The following is a 21425-nucleotide window of genomic DNA, read 5'->3' on the forward strand; positions in this document are numbered from 1 at the left end:
CTGCCAAATGCGGCACACTCTGGGTAAAGAGGACACTAGACTAAAGTTACTTCATGATGTCTTGGAGCTAGTTCTCCTCACTGTAAGGGTGTTACTAATCTACTGAAGTTATCAGCTCTAATGGCATTCCAATGTGAAATTGGTTTGCCTCTCTGAAACTCCCATTAGCAGGGATTAAGACTTAAGGTAGGGCTGGAAAAATGACTCAGCAGCTAAGAGCACTGGCTGCTCTTCCAAAGATAGCTCCAACATGGTGGCTCACAACTGTAAGGGGATCTAGCGCCCTCTTCTGGGCTCCACTGGCACTGCACACATGTGGTGGAGACACACATGCAGGAAAAGCACCCACACACATAAATGAAAATGAAGGGGGGTGCAATTAGGAGGGAATGAGCTGCTGATTCTGTTCATAGGTAGCGCTCCACTCGTTTGTACACCAAACCAACCAACCCAAAGCAAGCTCTCCAAAGATGTGGGACAATAAGCCGGTTGTGTTCAGAGGCATGGTCTGAAAAGTAATTAGAACTAAATAGTATCACCAAGTGGAGCTTCTACCATTAAATACAGGCTGCTTGGTAAGAAAAAGCAAAGAGACCAGGGTAGAAACATTCAATTTTTTTGTCTACATTATGCTGGGTCACTTTGGATTTCTGCTCACAAGAAGACTGCAACTTCATCCTAGAACAGAACCATGAGCCAAAGTAAGCTTTCTCTACACGAGCCTGTGGTGATGATGATGTTGGCTAACATAGACAGATGGACAAGTAGGACGGGAGGGTAGGTAATACTTTTATCAAAGTATTATTTTGTTGTTTTTGCTTTTTTATTCATATTTCCAAAGACATGGCTGGCCCTTGAACTTGAGACGGGTGTGTATCCCAGCCTCCTGAGTGATGGCTAAGATTAAAGTAATGTGTCACCATTCCCAGCCCCTATAGTAATAGTTAACTGAAACAATTTAGACTTAAAAATGTAAATCTGAAGTAGGAAAATAACAAGCTCTTTCTGGGTTAAAACTTTGGCTTGGCAGTGACAGCACACCTTTAATCCCAGCACTCAGAAGGCAGAGACAGGAGGATCTCTGTGAGTTTGAGTGCAGCCTGGTCTACAAAGTGAGTTCCAGGACAGTCAGGACTGTTGCCGAGAGAAACCCTGTCTCTGATAAACAAACAAAACAAAACCAGAAAACCAACCTAATACTTGCAGGGGCTTGAGCATACCTCAGCAGTACTGTAGTCATTTAGCAAGTATGAGGCCTCAAGTCTGCACCGCAGCACCACCACCACCCAAATGCAAAATATGACTGTAACTCCAGTACTTGGAAAGTAGAAGCAAAAATAAAATAAAAAATAATCAACCGATCGACTGATCAATCAGGCATCTAAGGTCATCCTTGGCTATATGGTAAGTTTGAGGCCAGTTTGGCATACATGAGAATTATTTCAAACAAATTGTCCTCTGACTTACACACACACACACACACACACACACACACACACTCTGTAGCATATCTGTACTGAGTGCACACACAATAATAAATTAACTTAGACTTCCTATTTAAAGTGGTAAGAAGTGAAAGGGCGAGAGCCAAGTTTAAACACAAGAAAGACAGAATTTGTCACAGGATAAATTCAGAAATTTGGAATACATATTCTGAAATCTTATTAACAGTTCATCACCTCTGCTTTAATCATTATTTCACAAAAATTAACAGTCTTCAAACAGGGCATGGTGATGAACACTTTTAATTCTAATTCCATCATGTGGATTTTTGTGTTCAAGGTCAGCCTGGTCTAGACAAAGAGTCTAGACCAGCCAGGGGTAGAGAGTAAGACTCTCAAAATATAAGAAACAAACAGTAGGTCAATATTCTTCAATGCACTACACATAAAATAAAGGGGAAAACACCCTCAAACTGTGAACACCAACAACAGATTTGAATGTATGAAGGAATTATTCTTTAAAAACCTGTGTGCATGCGTGCACAAACACAGAACTCTTAAGAAACCCATCTCCTTTTTTGAGGCCTAGCATGGGTCACCAGGTCACCACCACACCTGCTTTGTTTCTGACTTTTGAAAAAGCACTGGGGATCATCCTCAGGCCCTCACACTTGCACACAGCACACATTTTACCAACTGCGCCACCTCTCTGTTTTAAGAGGAACACTGACATGGGCACTGTGAGAGGAACAAAAGTCCCCTCCTCACCTTTTGACACTGGTGGAAAACTGAGGGCTTCAAGTGCTCTACCACTAAGTCATAATCTCAGCCCCAGAATGCGAGATAAATGCTAAAATATTTACAAAATAAAGCTGTCTTGGATTTTATCAATCCCAGTAATGCTCAATTTTGTTTCTAATTGATTCAGCATGTGAGGAAAGCAACCCAGCAGAACCCAGGAGGTAGTGGAACAAAACTGGTTGTGAGCTATTTGTGACCCATCCAGTTCACCACATCATTTTCTCTTCTCTGTGAAGAATCATACAAAACATTCAAATGAAGTCACACAACACTTAAAGGAAAGGAACACAGCAATAAATAACAGAAGGAGTCAGGTTTCTAAAGAAAACATATGAAACAGAAAAACTGGAAAACATCAATAAAACCAGGATATGAAGACAGACAAAAGCAAACCAGCACCAGATAGAGAGCAAAAGTTCTGAGCCACACTGATGCTAAGAGGGGAAGATGTCAGCATAGCTGCAGACTCCACTAAGTTCAAAGGTAACCAACCGACAGGCGCTTTCAAGGGGTAGACACTCCAGACCCTAAGCTCTTGTAAGAATGAAGGGGGGGGGGAATGGCTAGCTGACAAAATGCAGACACATACCAAGAATGAACCAGAATGCAAAATTCAGGAACGGAGAGTCGGAGGCATGGGAAGAATATAAAAAACAAATACAAAGTAAATTCAGACCCGTAACTGCAAGAACAAAAACCGTTTTCAACATTGACAACGGAATTTGTAAGCCGGGCAGTGGTGGTGCGTGCCTTTAATCCCAGCAACTTGGGAGGCAGAGGAAGGAGGATCTCTGTGAGTTCGAGGCCAGCCTGGTCTACAAGAGCGGGTTCCAGAACAGCCTCCAAAGACAGAGAAACCCTGTCTTGAAAAACAACAACAACAAAAAAACAAAACAAAGGAATTTGTAGGGTTGGAGAGACAGCTCATCCATTGAGAGCACTGGCTATTCTTGCTCACAATTGTCTGGAAATCCAATTGTAGAGGATGACACCCTCTTCTGGCCTGTGTGAACATTGCATACATGTGATAGACGTACACATAGGCAAAACAGGTTTTAAAAAAAGCCTAGGCATGTTGGTGCATAACTTTAATCTCACTGCTCAGGATGCAGGAGCAGGAGAATCTCTGTTAATTTAAGTGTCAGCCTGGTCTACACAGTGAGTTTCAAGCCAACCAGGGCTACACAGCGAGACCCTGCCTCAAAAAAACCAAACCAAGCCAGGTGGTAGTAGCACACACCTTTAATCCCAGCACTCGGGAGGCAGAGGCAGGAGGATCTCTGTGAGTTCGAGGCCGGGCTGGACCGATAGCCTCCAAAACAATACAGAAAAGACCGAAAAAACAAAAAACAAACCAAAAAAAACCAAAAAAACAAAAACAAACCAAACCCCAAAAGATTTGAGTGATGGGATAAAGCTAGTTGAAAAGTTTATTTCCCCCCCCCCATTTTCTTAAAATAGAGAAACTCAAGCACACAACTAACAACAATAAACTCTGAAGTTGTAGCAAAACTTTTATTTTTTTCTACTTTCTTTTAAAGCAAAGTTTAAAGTAACTGTCAACCACAGATACTTCATAAATGAGGGGCTTGTAATCAGGCTAATACACCTCTGTACCTCTAAATCACTGTGAATAAGACACAGTATTCATGATACTTAAATTACATAATTTCTGGACACACTCTAAGGAAAACACAGGCAAAACTATCAGCATACAGTTCCATTACCAAATGTGTTTCCAAGGGAGAGCAACTGCCTAATAGTCTTGTTTCAATGCCCTTGGTATAATTATCCAACCCCCCTCTCTCATCTGGCAGTAAAGAGCTACCTTATTTATTATTACCCCCCTCCCCCAATTAGGGAGTTGCTATGAAGCTCAGGCTGGCCTTAAACCTGTGATCCTCCTGCTTCTTCCTCTTGCGTGCTGACATACGTGTGAACCACTATAACCTCCATTCTGCTTTTCTTTTTTCTTTCAAGACAGGGTTTCTCTTTTTCTGTGTAGCCCTGGTTGTCCTGGAACTTGTTCTATAGACCAGGTTGGCCTGAATTTTAAGTGGATCAGTTTTCTCAGATTATAGTGATAAAATGGGTAAGCCAATCTAAGAATTTGGCTTCTGAACTAAACTCCTTAGAACTAATCAACATTTGAAAAACGTTACTCAACATAGTTTATAATTCATCCAGGATCTGTTTTAGGGTTTCAGGTATAAGCGATGACAATTTTTCGATGACAATTTTTCCATAGACAATATGAACCCAGAATTCTCAGGTAGTTCAATACATAAAACAGCAATCAAATCTCAACATAATCCCATTTGTCACCACTTTTCTCCCATTTCTCTGATGCCTACAATACAAAATGTTGGCAATCCGTATGAGAACCTGAAAATTACCTTAAGAAAAATCAGACACTAAATCAAAAGAACATCTAAATGAGTATCTATGAATACTACTTTTGTTGTTGTCTTACTCTGTAGCCTTGACCTGCTTGGAAATTGCTTTATGGCCCAGGCTGCTCTTAAACCTGCGACCCTCCTGCCTCCAGTGTTGTGCCATTACATCAGTCTGCTATTAACACTATTTTGGAACAATGACCTTAGAGAAATCAAAAGTCAAGACTAGAAAATTGTGGAAAATAAGGAGCCAAATTTAGAATTTCTGCCAGTTTTACAACAGATAGCCTATTCTTTATATTGGCTTTGAATTTATGGAAGTTAAATGATGGTTTTTGTGGGTTTTCTTTTCTTTTTCCCTAGCTCTATTCTAATGTATCCAAGGTTGGTTGTGACTCCAGAGCCTGTGCCTCTACCTTGCAAGGCTGGGATCATGGTACATGGGTATATGGTATACCCTGCTTAACATTTTTCCCCCACAGGAGAAGTAAAATGAAAATCAAATTAACAGAAGAGGCTAGGTAGAACACTTGCCAAGTATTCCCCATGTCCTAGGTTTGACACCTCAACACTGTTCCCTACCAAAGCCAACCAACCAACCAACCAAATAAAAACCCTTAAACAACTGAGACTACTGCTTCCAAAGTAAACACATTACAGATAAGCTACATTAAAAATGCTTTTCTTTGGCCTCATTTTTGGAGGGCACGGAAATTCACATTCACACACACCCACAGACACACAAGCACACATACATACACCCCTCAACAACAACCAACCCCATAGGTTTCCATGTGATTTTTACATACATTCAGACTTGAAATTAACTGCTTGATTAAACTTCAATGATCACATCAATGCTCAATCAATTCCACAATAAACGTATTTTTCTAGGTATGACTATTTGGGAACATGGATTTATAGAGTGAATATTGTATGAATATAAGGATACTTCTCAACTCAGATAATCTGATGAAAATAATGCTGAAGTATGAAATGTTAATTGTCAGAGCCGGCTTTTATCTTAAGAACCAATCTTACCATGCCATGATCGAATGTGAATACACCAACATCACGTCCATGATGAATGTGATTCCGTCTAATAATTGGATTTCCATGATTTTTAACCCAAATCCCAGCTAACGCATTATTGGAAATTTCATTATCTTCATATATTCCCTACAACAATGAGAAACAAACATTAGTGCAGTTTCAAAAAAATTAATAAAAAAGAAAGTCCAAACTACAAAAATACCTGTGCATGATCTGTTATATAAAGTCCGACATTTTCACAGTCACTGATGTTACAATGCTTGATAGTGGGACATGCTCCTTGACCACTAACACATACTGCAGAACCAACTATAAGAAAAATTATTTATTCATTAAAAAACCTCCTGAGTAACAACAGTGACTCCACTTTACACAAAACACAAAGGCAACACAAACCTGTACATGTGCTCCGGATGATACAGTGGTCAATAATAGGGCTGCAGTTTACTGTAATCTCTAAGCAATGGTGTGCGTTGTGATGCTGAGCGGATTTGTCATCGGGGTTGAACTGAAAAGCAGAAACTGTATGTGAAACAACAGCTACCACATCACCTAATTCAAAAGAGGGTTTCAAAACGAAAGATCTTTCTTACTCTTATTGTCATATATCCAACATAAGCATCTTCAGAGCCTTCCATAAAAACAAAAGTTGAGTCTCTAGTGTTTTCAATGATAACCTTGTCAGCCACTTTCCCAGGTGCTGTAGAAAAGACATTTAACGCATACAGCTTTATTCTATTCAACCAGTGAGGTATCTGTGCAGAGGACTTCCCCCAAGGGCAGGGCCTCAGTATCTGGCTCAGGATAGTCTCAAACTCAAGATACTCCCAATGCCTCCTCCCAAGTGCCCAGGACAGGCCTATGCCACCATGTAAACCGAGAAGGGACTTAAAAAAAAATATATAAGTTAGCATTGGACTGGAGAAAAAGCTCAGTGGTTAAGATACTTCCTGCTCTTCTAGAGTCCTAAGTAGAGACCTAAGTTCAATTCCCAGCTCCCACTAGGTGGCTCACAATTGCCTGTGTCTCCAGCTGCAGGGATCTGGCCCTCTCTTCTGAACTCCAAATACACACACACAAATACATAAATTTAAAAGGTGTCAAGTAGCAGGACTAATATTGATCTTTTAGTTAACTATGCTTTGTTAGTATTTATGACAAATAATCATATGTATTGGAGATACTGTTTGATTAACACTATATCCAAACTCATATATGGTAATACTTCTAGTAATATTAAACTATAAACAGTAAATATCAAATACAGGAACTACTAAGAAATAAACAGTCACCGTCACCAGAAGCAGCAGCTCCAGGAGAGAAAACATCTCTTTATAAATCAATTAATTTTGAATGGTGAACTCAGGTTTTAAAGTTACAAGTTTAAAATTAAAAGAAGTCAAGTTTCTCTTTTTGGGTGTGGGTGTTAGAGCTTGAACAGGTTCTCACACATGCTAGACAACCACTATATTCTCAATCTCCTCTCCTCTTTATAATGGAGATAGGGATGGGAGCAGAGAGGCGGGAAATAACTCCTTAGTATTTTAAAGAAATACCTTATTACATTAAATGTTAGAAACCTGATTAGCACAAAAAGCATTTAAAAGCTAGAATTTGTTTCTTTAAACAAAGCAATAAGAGCTAGAGATAGAGATGGCTCAAAGGACTTAGGTTCAGACCCCAGCACCCATATGGAGGCTCATAACCATTTCTAACTCCAGCTTCAGAGGATCTGATGACCTCTTCTGACCTCTGAAGGCACCAGACATGCACATGGCACATATACATGCATACATAGAGGAACACAAAATAAAATAAACCTAAAAGACAAAATAGCACAGCAATAAAAACATAAACATCAGTGCTGGGGAGGTGGCTCGGTGGTAGACACTTGTTGAGTGAGTATATACGAGGTCCTGAGTATGAGCCTCAGCAGCAAAAAAACAAAACCAAAGAACACAGCACGCTTTTTTTCAAAGGGGGTGGGGGACTACACGACTATGTTTTCTCTTTCAGTGAGTAACTGAGAACAACTGGAGGGATCAGTGACACTAACACACACACATCTGTAATTCTAACCCTGTGCTTCCGTATACAAAGTACTCCCACCACTGAGATATTAAAGTTCAACTGGACTTTAAGTCACTAGCACTAAAAAAAGCCCCAATATGTAAATTAAATAGGAACAAAATGCTAAAATTCTAACAATAATGAGTTTCAAAATACCTGCACCAATCATAGTGATTGGAGATTCAATATATATCCATTCATCAGTATATATTCCAGAGTGAACAAAGATAAGCCCATCAAAATGTGCTTCCTGTACTCCACCAAGAGCATCTTCAATAGTATCATAATACTAGAAAAAAACAGAAGTATCAGTACAGAGCAGTTACTATCTAAAGTCATAAAAACACAAATGAGACACGATTAGGTGTGTCCACAGTAGTACAGAACATGTCATATAAGAATGGAAAGGGAGACATGGGGGAGGTCAACAGAAACACATCCTATCTGAAAATGCTGTAACAAAACCCCATATGCCAGTTAAAAAATAAAAGCGAACATACCAGCATATTTTCTCTTCCTTTGTATCTTGCAGGGTTACTGTAGAAGTGCTCAGCAAATCCCGGCTTTACATGTGCGCCTTTATACTGACAAATCAGAAACAAGACAGAAGAGTATTATAAGTCAATGTACCAGTGTAACGCTTACCCCAACTCATGTCAGTCATACAGGACAATGAAGAATCTAGTCATTACTATCTAGCAAGACAGGCACACTCAAGCAGAGGCCTCTGCCAAATGTGATACTAAAGACAAGTGTCCTCTTGTGCTTTGACAGTGTCTCAAGACTGCCGAAAGTTTCCCAACATTTAAGAACCACTCAAAATGGACTGCAAGAAAGTTAAAATATGAAGGGTGTGCTGTATGCCTTTAATCCCAGCACAAGTGTGTGTGTGTGTGTATGTGTGTGTGTGTCCAATTTGCAATCTATTATTGGATACATTCATTTATTTAATTAAAAGCTTTAAATTAGCCGGGCAGTGGTGGTGCACGCCTTTAATCCCAGCACTCGGGAGGCAGAGGCAGGCGGATCTCTGTGAGTTCAAGACCAGCTTGGCCTACAAGAGCTAGTTCCAGGACAGTTTCCAAAACCAGAGAAACCCTGTCTCAAAGACAAAACAAAACAAAAAACAAACAAAACCTTTAAATTAGGTATAGTTGTGTGTATGTGAGTGCAATTGGCCAAGAAGTCCAGAAGAGGGTGCTTGGATCCAAACTCAGGTCCCTTAAGAGTAGTGCATGCTCTAACCCTGAGTCATCGCTCCAGCTCTGGATCTATTTACAGACATGTAATATGAATCTATATTTTCTGTACTTCATACCAACTGCTGAAAACTCTCTTTCCATGGATTTGGATGCTCATATTCTTCTGGGTTAATCTGGTAGAATTTACCAGGTTCAGGATGCATCATAGGGCGTGTATATTCAAATACTTCCATATATAATCGTTTCCTGAAAAAAAAAAATCGAAAGATTTTTCTTATAGAATACTCTCTAGATCAATAAGATATTAAATGTTATCTGAATGACCAAAATTTCAGTACAGATACATTAAATATCCAAATAATAGAAATTAATTTACTGATCAGTTCCTCAGATTGTACTGGCGGTGCAGGGCCTCTGTGTTGTCCAGGTTGGCTCCAAGCTCCTGGGCTCAAGGGAGCCTCCTGCCTTACTCTGCTCGGTTCACCTTTTGTCTCATGTTGGCTTCCTTTATTTATTGTTTTTTTTTTTTCTTTCTTTTGGACAGAATCTCAGGTAACCTCAACTTTCCTATGGAGCTGGAGAACTGAGTCTCTTGCCTAAGATTATAGGGGTGTACCATACTTGGCTCAAAACCCCCAACTTTGTCTAAAGTAAAATTCACTGCTAGCAGATTTATCTCAACCTTCTAAGCAGACACCATACAGTCCATTCACTCACTCCTCCTTTTTGTAAAAGGCGTGTTTGTGTGACTTACTGGGATGAGTTTTGTATGTGCCTCTGAAAGGGCAGTGAACAGTCCTTGTGCCAGCCCTTACCTCATCCCTTACGGCTGGGAGGAGACCATTTCCAGCTCCCTACTCATTACCTACATGTGGTTATGAGAAACTGTGCAAAAAGTGAAAACATTTTCATAAATACAATGAGGAGCCTAAAGGGAATGTGCATTTAAAGTTTATAAATATAACTGTTAACTTATATACTGAACTACTAGATTTAAGGAACTATTTTAAAATTACACTTGGCTGATTCCTCTCCCCCTGCCCTTTTTTTCCCCAGACAAGAGCTTTCCTGTGTACTGGAACTCACTCCGGAGACCAGGCTGGCCTCAAACTCACAGAGATCTGTCTGCCTCTGCCTCCTGAATGCTGGGATCAAAAGCATACACCACTATACACCACTACCACCCGGCCGATTATTTTACTTTATTTTTGAGACAAGGTCTCATATGTAACCCAGGCTGGTCTTTTTGTAGACCAAATAAACTGACCTTGAACTCTGACTCTGTTGGGATTGAGATTAAAGGTGTGTGCCACCAGCCCAACTCGCCCTGCTTTCAAAAATGAGGCAACACTCCTTTGAGGAGCCTGTACCAACACTTGGGCATGTCTTCACACGACTCTTTATTTAAGAAACCCACATCCATGGTCCTGGTGTGCCCTACTTTCTTTTGAGTTATCTTTCTTTCCTCTCCCTCCCCCCATTTTTCTGAGACAGGGTCTCACTATGTAGCCTTGGCTGTCCTGGAACTCACTCTGTAGACCAGGCTGGCCGGGTGGTTGTGGCACACACCTTTGATCCCAGCATGCAGGAGGTGGAGGCAGAGGCAGGTGGATCTCAGGAGTTCAAGTGCAGCCTCAGCTAAACAAGATTCTGTCTTCAATACCACACCAGACTGCACAAATAAAACATTTCTTCCCAAATCACTCAACTGTTATCAACTTATAAACAGCAGAAACAATTTCATTTACTGGCTTATAAACATTTCTTGGGTTGACAAGTCATCCACATTTATGATAATCAGGTAACAGAGTCTATAAACATTTTAATTTTCTTTTAACTACTTAGCTCTAACTAGAAACTCACACCTCAACTTCCCTAAATTTGGCATTTTAGGCATCACATACTATATTTCAAGATAACAAGGAGGTTTTCACTTACCACAAAATTGGATCATTAGCAAGTTCACTGAAGCGTTTACACACACAAGCGGCTCTACAAAGATCCTGTTCCAGCAAATAAGAGAAGATTTTTAAAACTACTTCATCTGGCAGTTTCTCCTGAAGATACTGTTCAGCAGGTGCTGCTAAAAAGAGATTAACAAAGTGTAAGCAATTCATTTACCAAGCAATGATTTCCTCATTAAAGAATAGTTATTTATTAAACTATCTAATAGTTTCTATTTTTAATCCTATTTTCCTTTTACCTTACAAATACGTACACACACACACACACACACACAGAGTTATTGTTTGTTTTTATGTTTAAGGCAGTCTTGAAAAGTTTCCAAAGCTGACTTTCAACTCACTAACTCAGGGAGGCACTTAATTTTTCAACTCTCTAACTCCGTACATGCCCCTACTAGTCTCCCAAGTAGTTACACCACCTGGCCTGGCTATTAAAAACAAAGGACTTTTATATAAAAATAAGGCAGGAGTTGGCACTGTTCTTGCAGGGGACCTGTGTTTGGTTCTCAGCACCCATAACCAGAAGCTCACAAACCCAGGTCTAGGAAACCCAATGCCTTCTTCTAGCCTATTCAGGTAATTGTAATACCCTCTCCACAGAAACACAGACACCCATAATTAAAAATAAAAAATAAGTCTTTAAAAAAAGTCAAGGAGGTAATAACACTTAGGTCCTAACACTTTTAATAGTAACTACTCTTAACATTCAGATATTTATAATTTTTCATATCAAATATATGTTCATTTATTATTTTAGACACGATCTTTTATATAGCTCTGGCTGTCCTGGAAATCTTTATGTACACCAAATGGCTTTGAACTCAGTGATCCACCTGCTTCTGCCTCCTGAGTGCTGGGATTAAAGGCATGTGCCTTCAAAACTCCTTTTTTCTTACTCCTTAGCTTCCCATTCAAAATACCTGATAGATCTTGTGACTTTCCAGACACTCTGGCACGCTTTGCTCGATGACCAAAGTTTTCTGTAGTTGAAGTTGAGGCACCCTTCAGAACCAGAAAGAAAATTTATCAATCAAGTATTTCTCAAAAATTCTGCTCCCCTGCGTCCAGTTCTTTCACTGCAAAAACAATTACATTTAACTGACCTCCATACTGTTCTTTGTAGGACACGCTGTTCTTTTTGGCAAAAGAGTTTTTCTACGAAGTTGGTATGGACTATTTTGTGCACCAGGACCTGATTCTTCTGCAACCATATCTGCAGGAACATCATCTGTAAAAGAAAAAAGAAACATGATATCCATCTTTTTAATAAAAATTTCAAATTTGGCAAGAGAAAGGAGCAACAGGTTTTGGTATGGAATTCCAGCCAAATGGATGTCTGACAGATGTTAGACGTCTTAAAGTGCCTGGAAGACAGACTAAAGAAAGTAAAGATGCCCTAGTTGATGAGAGGAGCAGGACGGACAGTGAGCTGAGCAGACTGAGGGTGCACTGCAGAGTCAGTGCTGTGTATTAGACACCGACAGGGTGAGAAGGACACCCACAGAGGCTGCTCTGAGACTGGTGCTGGAGATGCAGAGTACGAAAGAAATCTGCCATGGGAGGGGGACGGGAGAGGCTGAGGTAGGCAGGGAGAGTCTCTCACGGCAGAGGTGGATTACACATAACAACAGAGTGAATGATGGGCAAGTAAGTACACAGGATAATGGAAGCCATGTTTCTGTTAGAGAGACGGCTGTAAACATAAAACAGACAGCAGGGATAAGCCCTTTGATGCTAAGACTGGAATAAAGGTGTAAATTGTGAACTCATGATTTTCGACCACAGATACAGAAACACAGATGTAAATATTTAGATGTGCATGGAAAATGTGCTTATCATCCTTAGCTCTCCCCACATCTGAGAACAGGATGCTTCTCAAAATAATGAGCGTGACTAATAGCTGGATCTTGCTTCTGAATAAACTTTTTACAAAAGGAAATTTTCATAATCATTGGAAAAATGGTAGATCCTAGGGCTGGAGCAGGAAAAGTACAAAAGAATATCTCGTGGCAAAATTAAAGTACTCAAAAAATGATGAGGTCATATAAAATGAGGTGGAAGTGAGCTCAAAAAGGTGAAACTATGCTGGAGCATCAAGAGTAACCAAAGCAAAGGTGTAATCCATAAATCCACAGGTACTTAGTTATCTACCTGGAGAGTAAGCTGTGAAACAGGATAAATGTCAGCCGCGTGCAGAGTGCAAAGTTAACATCATTAGCAGACAGGCTGAAGCTGCACCACTCTGTGGCACACAGTAGAATTTCTATGACCCCTGACAGAGATGCACAACATGGACTGAACTGGGAAGAATCAAGCAAGCTCAATTTCTTTTCTGAGGGAAAACAGTCTCTGTCAAAACAGAGCACAAAAGTTGTTCTGCAGGGTTCAGAGACAGGGCAGCAAAATGTGACCTGTGCTTCTTGTGGGTAGAAGGCTACTCCCTCCCCACCACCAGTTAGTGAAACCTGCAAACCTGGAGACCGGAAAGCAGGGTGTGTCAATGTTAACATCATGGTTCTTAGGAGGAAGTCTTGTTTGCAGGGCACGCAAGCTCATTGAGGTAGGATGTAAGAGTGGATTCGACTGCTAAAGGACTGGGGACCTCTCTACAGCTAATTCTCTAAGTTTGTATTAAAGCAACAACAACAAAAACCTTAAAAATTTCAATCCTAACACGCCAAAAGAAGAAAGATGGTTAAGAAAAATGACTGCAACACATTACATTGGGGCAACTGTTCACAAATCAATACATGATCAACAGGCTGTGGTGGTACAGAAGATGTGGACAGACAGGTCTAAATTAAGGAAATACAAATAAAAACAACAGTGAGATAAATAAATGTATATAAACACACACACACACACACACACACTTTCAAGACAGGTTTTTCTGTGTAGTCCAGGCTAGCCTTGAACTCAAGAGATCCACCTGAGCTGGGCATTGGTGCCACATGCCTGTAATCCCAGCACACGAGAGGCAGAGGCAGGCGGATCTCTGCGAGTTCAAGACCAGCCTAGTCTACAAAGCGAGTTCCAGGACAGGCTCCAAAGCCACAGAGAAACCCTGTCTCGAAAAAAGAGATCCACCTGCCTCTCTGCTTAAAGGCATGCTCTGCCACCATCTGGCTGATAATTTTTAACTACCAAATTAGCAAAGATACAATAAATAGCTTACATATTAGAACCATCAAGGCTAAGAGGGAGTCAATTTGAACAGGCTCTTATTGACTAACAAAAAAAAGTGATTGGAGAGACACTTCAGTGGTTAAGCACTGGCAGCTCTCCCAGATGATCCAGGCAGTTCCCAGTACCTACTGAGGGGGGTTCACAACTCTAGTTCCAGGTAATCTGGCACCTTCTGGCCTCTTCAGTCACTAGGCATGCATGTGGTGTACAGACATACATGCAGACAAAATACTCAAATTTGTAAAATAAAAAATTTGCTCTTCCTGGATTAAACCAAACCATCAGATGACCAATAGACAAGAAATGACCCCCCCCAGACACACACTCCAAAAGAAAGTAATAAAACCGCAGAACTGTGCTTTGCAATTTCTTAATGAATTAATAGACTTAGCCATTGAGTATCAGTCATCCCTAGCTAGTGTAAAAGAGAAACCAGACTTTATATTTCCTTAAGAAGAACACAAGCCAGAGGCACAGCAGCCAACTGAGCAGACAGCTTAGCTGTTACTATTTCCTTTACACATTGTTTTCAGCTAGGTGTCAGGGCACATGCTTAATACCTCAGCATGGAGTAGGCTAAGGCTGGGGTATCAAGAGTTTTGAGGCTTCTCTGGGATACATAACAAAATGTGTTCTTTTTGTTGTTTTTCATGCAGCATTTCTCTGTGTAGCCCTGATTGTCCTGAACTCACTCTGTAGACCAGACTGACCTTGAATATGGAAATCCACCTGCCTCTGCCTCCTGAGTGCTGGAATCAAAGGCATGAACCACCATCACTCAGTATTTTAACACCATCTTCAAATAAAACTCTGAAAGCTAACTTCCGCATGGGTACAGTCATATAACATCCTAAGTATTTGTGGAGTCCTTCCTTTGTGCTTTGATGTGGTTAGTTTTTACAAATGTCTGTCTGTGTCTAAAAGGGTCGAGCATAGTCTTCTTTCACTGTGTCTCTAGGTAGTAAACCTTTATCTTAGTACTCTTAAGATGTTAACTGAGCCGGGTGTTGGTGGTGCATGCCTTTAATTCCAGCACTCGGGAGGCAGAGGCAGGCAGATCTCCTTGAGTTCGAGGCCAGACTGGTCTACAGAGAGAGTTTCAGGACAGCCTTCAAAACAATACAGAGAAATCCTGTCTCGAAAAACAACAACAACAAAAAAAGATGTTAACTGAATACAGATCAAGGTTATTTATAATTTCTGGTGAATTCTTCAATTTATCATTATGTAATAGCTCTCTTTATTCTTTTCATAAAAATATAGACAAGCATCCTAATCTAAGAATCATCTTAGGAACTACCATGACCCTTTCTGAGACAGGGTTGTGTTAGATAGTTACATATCCTTGGAACTAGTGACGTAGACCAGGTTGGCCTTAAACTTGGGATGACCCTTTCATCTGTTCCTAAGGTTGGCATGCACTTCAAGCTTAATTTTTGCAAGTTGATTTGGCTTATCTTTTCACACTGGTCTGTTATAACTACATCATGCTTTATTTCCTTCTTTCGTCTTTTAGGATACTTTTTTTTAAATTTAATTTTGTTTCTTATTGTATGTGAATTCACAGGCCAGCTTTCTGGAGTTACCCCTTCTACCATGTGTTCCTAGGAATGAACTTGGGTCAGGATTGTGCAGCAAGCCCTTTACCATCCCACCCTTCCTAACTATTTCATAAACATTTTATAATATCTCTAAGTTTCTCTGTCATTGTGTTTATTTGTGAGTGTTTGACTAGTAGGTACTTTTTCTAGTCACTATGAACAATTAGGAATGTTTTCCATTTCTAAGCCACATATCTGGGTCTGTGAAAGCTGTTTTAAACAAAGTCCCAATGTCATACTTTAGCAGGGCAGTGGTGGCGAATGATTTTAATCCTAGAACTCAGGAGGCAGATGCAGGCAGATCTTTGAGTTTGAGGCCAGCCTGGTCTATGGAGTGAGTTCGAGGACAGCCAGGGATACACAGAGAAACCCTGTTTGAGAAACACAAAACAAAAAGTTGCTTTGGTGATGTTTTTCTTTACTGTAATAGAACAGACTAAAACAGTTGCCATAATTGTTTTTTCTTTTGCTGTATCATAATTGTAACCTCTGAGGACAAGAGCCCTCTTTTATATTTTTCTTCACTGCTCAGTACCTATACAGACTCAGTAAATATTGACTCCTCTGATAGACAGAGAATTACTTAATTTCCATAACTACTGAGAACTACGATCTTTACTGAAGAATGAACAGACAGGAATTGACTTAATTTTTCCTTCCTCCAAATTTATAATTTTTTAAACATTATTTTTGCTTCTTCCTAAAATTATAGAGAAGTATTCCTCAAGACAGATCTGGCACACAAGAATAGATAAAATATTATTTATTATATAAATAAGCAAGAAAATAAACAAAGTCAAGTCGGGCTGCTGCCAAATACTGACTAACTCAATTAGGGTCTTGCTATGTAACCCTCTACTTAGATATGTATGTGATCTCAAAAGCAAGAATAGCAACCAAAGTTAATATGCAATTCAACAGAAAGCTACATATATATGTAATACACATGTACACATACAATCAGAATTTATTTTTACATTTCTAGACTTTTCTTCAAATAATATATATGTGTGTTTGTTTATATATATATTTTTAATTTATTAGAATTTTCACTATGAATTGGAACCACTAGGGTAAAGAAGGCCTTCAGAAAATAAACAGGTTTCTTAATTTAAAGGTAAATATTTAACAACTTTATAATTAAGTAGCAATGAAAACTTATTAGGATACAAATAACAATCTGGTGTCTATCCAGTCTTAGGCAATAACACCTTGATTTTTATATATATATTTGGCCATCTCAAAGGTTTGCAGAACACAGTTTACAGAAATTAACATATAGAAGTTATCTTTTCCATGCACACAGACTATCTATATTCCAAATTACTTACAGAAACACAGAGCAGACTGCAAACAGTCAAGTCTGTGCTGGTGACAACCGTGTGTTTAGAAACAGCTCCGAGTCTTATGGTGCAAAGCACCACCACTTGACAACTGTTTCTAACACAGTGGGAAAACACTAAAGCTTTTTTCCAATGACAAATATCCATGAACAAACTAAAATCAAGAACACTTATTTTAAATATTCTGTAATTTAAATATTTTACCTAAAACAGATGTATTTTAAGATAGAGAATCCAAAAGTAGTTTAAATCTGCTTTTAAAAAGCTTGACCTGCTGCACAATGTAATCAGATCCTTGTTATATATTATGTTACACATTGTCAAAATTTAACCATTTGGTACAATGCTACATAACCTGTAGTAATGTATTTTATACAAACAGGTACACCATCACATACTGTAGGGATTAGTTTAATCCTTTAAAACAAAGGAGCAACAAAATAACCGGACACTTTGACTACTCAAAAATACAATCACTTTGGCTACTCCCTAACAACTTTCTCTAAGAAGCCAAAATTACAGAGTTAAAAATCATAAATGCCAAGGACTAACTATAGGTAAAAACAAACACAGCCTCCTTTAACTCCAGCAGTCATTTTGTAAGGTTGTAAAGTAGCCAACAACGGAAGGCATTTGGTAAAGCTGCAAAAAGGTCAACGATGTTGCCAGTTAGTGTGATTTTTTTTTCTGATTATAAAAGTACAAATACAATGAAGGACAACTGTCACAGTCAATGTCAAAACAATGGTCTTCACTGTAGATCACAAAGGAAGTAACGGCTCTTGTTAAACTATCAAACACAAGGGAAATATTCTAAACAGCCAAACTAAAGAGTAAATACAGAAATAGGACTACGACACAGTATCCAGCAAATAATGTAGTTGCCCTACAGAAGCAAGATGAAGGAAGCTCAAGATAAACAGCAGTCCCTCAATCTCTGAACAATCAATGTTTTTGTTTTTCCAGGAGTAATAGATAATGATAAAACAGTCCATTGAGACTGAAGTGACAGCTCAGAGGTTAAAAGCACAGGCTGCTCTTCAAAAGGACCTGGATTCATTTCTCTGTACGCACATAGTAGCTCATGAGTATTTGTAACTCTTCTGACATGTTCTAATGGCCTCTGAGAGCACCATGCATGTAAGTGGTACAAAAACATACATGCAGGCAAAGCACCTATATACATAAAACAATAGCTCATCAATATAACTAGGAAAAATCCCCCTTTGAGTGGCCCAGAGGTAGGGTAATACTACGTACTGGAGAATAAAGTATACTTCTGGTACATACATTCATATTCAGAATAAGATGAATACAAGTATATGTTTAACTTCTATACTCAATGCACACACAAATTACTGAAAAAACTTGAACACTTTGCACACATTACCAAAATACATTAAGATTTATTTATTTTTTTAAATGTACATTGGGGTTTTACCTGCTTGTGTGTCTGTGTGAGGAGGGTGTCAGATCCCCTGGAACAGGAGCTACAGGCAGACAGTTGTAAACTTCACGTGGGCTGGGAACTGACCCGGGTCCTTAGGAAGAGCAGCTGGTGCTCTTTAACACCTGAGCCACCTCTCCAGTTCCCAATATAGACATTCTTACCCTTCATAATACAGTCTTAGTTTCTATTGCTGCAATGAAATACCATAAGCAAAAAGCAAGTGAGGAGGAAAGGGTTTATTTGGCTTATACTTCCACCATTGGAGAAGTCAGGACAGGAACTCAAGCAGGGCTGGAATCTGGAGGCAGGAGCTGATGCAGAGGCCATGGACAGGTGCTACTTACTGGCTTGCTCAGCTTGCTTTCTTACAGAACCCAGGACTACCAGCCCAAGGGTGGCACCACCCACAACAGGCTGGGCCTTCTCCAATTGATCACTAATTGAGAAAGTGTCTTACAGCTGGATCTCATGGAGGCACTTCCTCAGCTGAGGTCCCTTCCTCTCTGATGACTCTAGCTTGTGTCAAGTTGACACACAAAACCAACCAGTACGATGCACATGCAGAACTATCTAGGACAGTGTTTCAATGAAAAGCAAGAACTGAGAATGTCACTATTATACTAAAGACAGGATCTACAGCTATCAACCAAAAGGTTTAAGGGAATTAAATTGATCACCACAGCAAGCTCAATAGACAACATCTAAAAGTAACACAGAAATGGTTGGGTGAGCTCTGAATGGCCCAATTATCTACTTTACTCAAAAGCTACTACTTGGAGCCATCCGTCTTAATGCATAAGTCTTTCAATTAAGACAACAAAGTTCCAAGTCTACACCTAATAGTATATGCACATTTACTTTCTAGAAATTACAAAAATAGGGAGCCAGAAAAACAGCATGGCAGTTAAGGGTGTGTATTGCTGTGCAGAGGACCGAGTTCATTCCTAGCATCTACATCTAGTTACTCACAACCTCTATTTCTAGCTGTAGAAGAATCAGCTTCTAGTCTCTGAAGGTACCTATACTCATATACAGACATGGAGACATCTGTTGAGAATGAAAAGACATACCTGGAATAGTCTTTGTATCCCCATACAGGCAAACTGTAGTAGAAATGATTTATATAAAGAAGCTATATACAGGAACATGCTATCACAGAAGACATGGGAGAAGAAGACAAGGAGTTAAGGCTAGTCTCAGCTACATAAGCTGGAGTTGGAAGCTAGCCTGAGGTTAATAAAAACCCTGTTTCAAAGATCTAAACTAAGAGCACCTTTTGCTCTTGCACACTACCTGGGTTCAATTCCCAGACCCTACATAGTAGCTGACAACCATCCACAATCCAGTTACATGGGGTCTCTTATGATCTCTGTGGGCACCAAACATGCACATAGTGCACATACATACGTGTAAGCAACACATACATATAATAAAAATAATTAAATCAATAAAATAATTAAGCGAAAAAGAAAACCCTGCTTTGGGATTGGGGGAAAAGTGTAAAGAAGTAAATGTAAGCCAGGCAGTGGTGGTGCACATCTTTAATCCCCAGCACTTGGATCTCTGAGTTGAGGCCAGCCTGATCTACAGAGTGAGTTCCAGGACAGCCAGGGATACACAGATAAACCCTGTCTCAAAATAGAGAAGAAGTAAATGTAGTTTAGGATTATGTGATGAGTGTTCATTTGAACGGACAGCTGTGGAACCTCACAGAGGATGAAAAACTAGGTGTTCAGAGATGAGAAGAGATATAAAACCATGAATGAAAGAAAGGATCCTTGTCACTGAGAGTCGGTAAGCAAAGTCTTTAGAAACTTAAAAGACATTGGCTGAGCATTCAAAACCAGCAAAGGAAAGAGTACACAAATATTTTATTCAAGTCTACAGTCATGTAGAAATCAGGCATGTAAAGCATGTTTTAAACTCAATTTTGTGCTTACATAGGCAAAAATAAGAACACAGTTTAACCTCCCTACTTACAAGTTTTACCAAAGTAAATGGAGTATTACATTAGGGAACAGCAGATGGCGCCAAAATGTCATCAAAATTACTGTTTTTTGGTTTACTGTAAATGACTTCATGATTAACTGAAACCAAAGGCAGGATGTGGAACCCAGGGTCCATCATAGTAAAATTGAAGAAATAATAAAACACTGAGGTTTTCATGTGGTACTGTTGAGTGCCCCGCCTCCACAAGTGCTGGGATTCTCCTTTTCTTGTCATGTTGTCAAATTTTCTAGCTATTCAACAACAGCACAGAATATTTTCTTTCTAATAAACCAGCATAACAAAGCAGCTATATTTTTAACGAAAACAGACACTTAATGGGAGTGTGTCTGTCTGTCTGTCCCGTAATAAAGTACATGGGGTTTAAAACTATGTTAGGCTGCATAGAAGTCTATAATCTGTTTCTTAGTGTTATTTCAAATAATTACAATATTTTCTGATACGGCAAGAGGAGGCTGAGTGGTTAAAGGCACCTGCTGTGCAAGCCTGCCTGACAAACTCAGACCTGACCTCCACAGCATATGGCACATGGGAACTCACGCATACACACATGTACAAAAAAACTAGAAAATTCCCGCCAGTGTTCTAACTGGTTATCTCTTGCCAGAAATCACAACCAGGACATAAAAGTGACTATCTCATCATATTGATGGCTATTAAATGTTAATGGCAATTATGAACATAAGATTTCAATCCTTATCCTTAACTAAATATTTTGCCCTAGAAACTAACCAACATTTAGCCTTGGGGTCCTCAGTAGATAAAACCCTGGCTGAACAGGCCTGGAGATGATCGTTTTGGTGCCTGGGATCCATGTAAAGGTGGCACAAAAGAAAGCTGTCCTCTGACCTCCTCTTGTGCCATGGTACATGTCCCTACCCCCCACACTGAAAAACAGAAACACATCAGG

The 21425-nt window shown here is 39.6% G+C and overlaps 1 protein-coding gene across 3 annotated transcripts in view; it reads right to left on the reverse strand.

Moving 5' to 3' along the window:
- The window catches only part of Fbxo11 (F-box protein 11), a 70453-nt gene that overhangs the window by 14295 nt on the left and 34733 nt on the right, over nucleotides 1–21425 (reverse strand). For 2 of the 3 annotated variants that reach the window (XM_040738938.1, XM_040738940.1), the window contains exons 2-11: nucleotides 12032–12156; nucleotides 11849–11930; nucleotides 10903–11047; nucleotides 9081–9210; nucleotides 8263–8346; nucleotides 7919–8051; nucleotides 6286–6392; nucleotides 6089–6200; nucleotides 5895–6001; nucleotides 5681–5818 (exon numbers count right to left, since the gene is read on the reverse strand). In XM_040738938.1, the coding sequence (XP_040594872.1) occupies nucleotides 5681–5818; nucleotides 5895–6001; nucleotides 6089–6200; nucleotides 6286–6392; nucleotides 7919–8051; nucleotides 8263–8346; nucleotides 9081–9210; nucleotides 10903–11047; nucleotides 11849–11930; nucleotides 12032–12156 (1163 nt within the window). The remainder of the gene's footprint in view (nucleotides 1–5680; nucleotides 5819–5894; nucleotides 6002–6088; nucleotides 6201–6285; nucleotides 6393–7918; nucleotides 8052–8262; nucleotides 8347–9080; nucleotides 9211–10902; nucleotides 11048–11848; nucleotides 11931–12031; nucleotides 12157–21425) is intronic. The other variant, XM_040738939.1, reaches the window with a different exon arrangement.

The sequence above is a fragment of the Mesocricetus auratus genome, unplaced genomic scaffold (assembly GCF_017639785.1).
Source record: "Mesocricetus auratus isolate SY011 unplaced genomic scaffold, BCM_Maur_2.0 Super-Scaffold_100676, whole genome shotgun sequence".
In the NCBI taxonomy this organism is placed as follows: Eukaryota; Metazoa; Chordata; class Mammalia; order Rodentia; family Cricetidae; genus Mesocricetus; species Mesocricetus auratus.